Consider the following 1,669-nt stretch of genomic DNA (forward strand, 5'->3'; position numbering starts at 1 on the left):
CCCAGTAGCCCCTGATGAAGTTGGAACATCTGGTGTAGCTGACGGGTAAATGTTCTTGTATGCAGTCTGTGCTGAAGCGACATTTGCACCAGACGGTACTGACGACACAGTCGAACTAGTAGTAGGCATACGTGTAGGTCCAACTGCAGGTCTACCCGGTGCGGCTTTACTTATAGCGCCAGAGGTTGGAACAAAGTTCCCCATATTTTTTGATTGGTTAGTAGCTATACGACTAAGACCGCTCATGTCCCCAATCTTACCACCTATACTAGCAAGATTATCAGTCGCCTTACCTAGCGACCTACTAGCTTTGGCGATACCTTTCCCAATCATGCTAAACCCCATGATTACCTGCTATCTGTTAATTAAGTACAACACTGTATACAAATACGATGATATTTTTTTAATTATTTTTTATTATGGTATTTAGAGGTGGTTTGTTTAATATTGTTACAATGTTTGTTACTAAACAAGCGCATTACTAATGTCTGTTCTAGTAACCATGTCCAGGAAGAATGATACCTTACCACGTACGCGTAACACTCGCCCCATACCGTTCTTGAGCGTGACACGCATATTGTATATAGACGTACCATTCATGAGTGATGAGTTCACCTGGTACGTGAGGTTCCAATCAGGGTCCAGAACCCCAATCAAAGCCATGGAATCTCTGGCCCTACTTTTTGCATTCTGACTGTCTATAGCGACCATAACATTATTAGACGGTGACGACGGGATTTCTAGGAACACGTAGATGTATGGGTCACGCAGCTCATTAATGCGCCAAGGTGACGGACGTATAAACCCCCGCTGTAGCTTAATAATCTCGCCATTATCCTTCCGCTTGAGCTGCCGTGTATCAGTGAGGTACGTCTTTACAAACCTATTGTACCCGTTGGAGTTTCCTAATGCATTCATGCGTGCTATAGCTGCGTTGCAGTCAACATCAGGTCCAAACATACTGGAATAGTACTTCTGCACCATCTGTTCCCGTGAATTATGCATGAGATGGATAGGCGTGAACCCTGTAACCAACACGGTTCCGTTGTATTGATGTTTGATATCTGCACTGTTGGTTTCATCCAACGTTTCTGATTCAAGACCGCTACCCGAATTTAGGTATAGTCCATAGCACCCTTGTTCCATAGTTTTGATATAGAGTTTACCTATCGTATCGACATCGTCATAGGCTGAACTATACTCGAGTCGAGTAGGCCATTTTGGCTGGAATGTATCTCTTAACATGGTTGCAGGTACAGGGTCGATACTGTGTGTAAAGTATGGGTTGGTAAACGAAAGAGAATTCTCACCCAGAAACAATGAGGGTGGGTCGGTGTCGTTTTTGGCCGTTACACTAATCGTATCAGTGTCTGATACATGCTTTACCCTAAACGGATAACTCCCCAGGTCCCGTGTAAGACTGGTACTGGCCCAATTGTATTCGAGTGCGGCAGCCAGATCATTATCAGGGTTGAGAACAGCACCGTTATTTTCAACATAGAATACACCTCGTGGCAGTATTGCCTCTTTAACCGCAGGCGCACACTGTCCAGTAAGTGAATCGGTAATACCGGACAGTCCTAACATACGAGACCCCCATACCGTGGGCGACTGGATGGCAACAGAAAAGAACGTGTTAATTGTGGTGTACATAAACATGTTACGCTCA

The 1,669-nt window shown here is 44.6% G+C and overlaps 1 protein-coding gene across 1 annotated transcript in view; it reads right to left on the reverse strand.

The window, feature by feature from the left end:
* Window positions 1-465: 465 nt before the first annotated feature.
* Window positions 466-1,669, reverse strand: part of SARC_11265 (hypothetical protein) — a gene marked incomplete at both ends in the record, with an annotated part of 2,570 nt that continues 1,366 nt past the window's right edge. Inside the window, one exon of the mRNA XM_014294652.1 lies at window positions 466-1,580. Coding sequence (XP_014150127.1) covers window positions 466-1,580 — 1,115 coding nt within the window. The remainder of the gene's footprint in view (window positions 1,581-1,669) is intronic.

The sequence above is a fragment of the Sphaeroforma arctica genome (genome assembly GCF_001186125.1).
Source record: "Sphaeroforma arctica JP610 unplaced genomic scaffold supercont1.1601, whole genome shotgun sequence".
Taxonomy (NCBI): domain Eukaryota; class Ichthyosporea; order Ichthyophonida; genus Sphaeroforma; species Sphaeroforma arctica.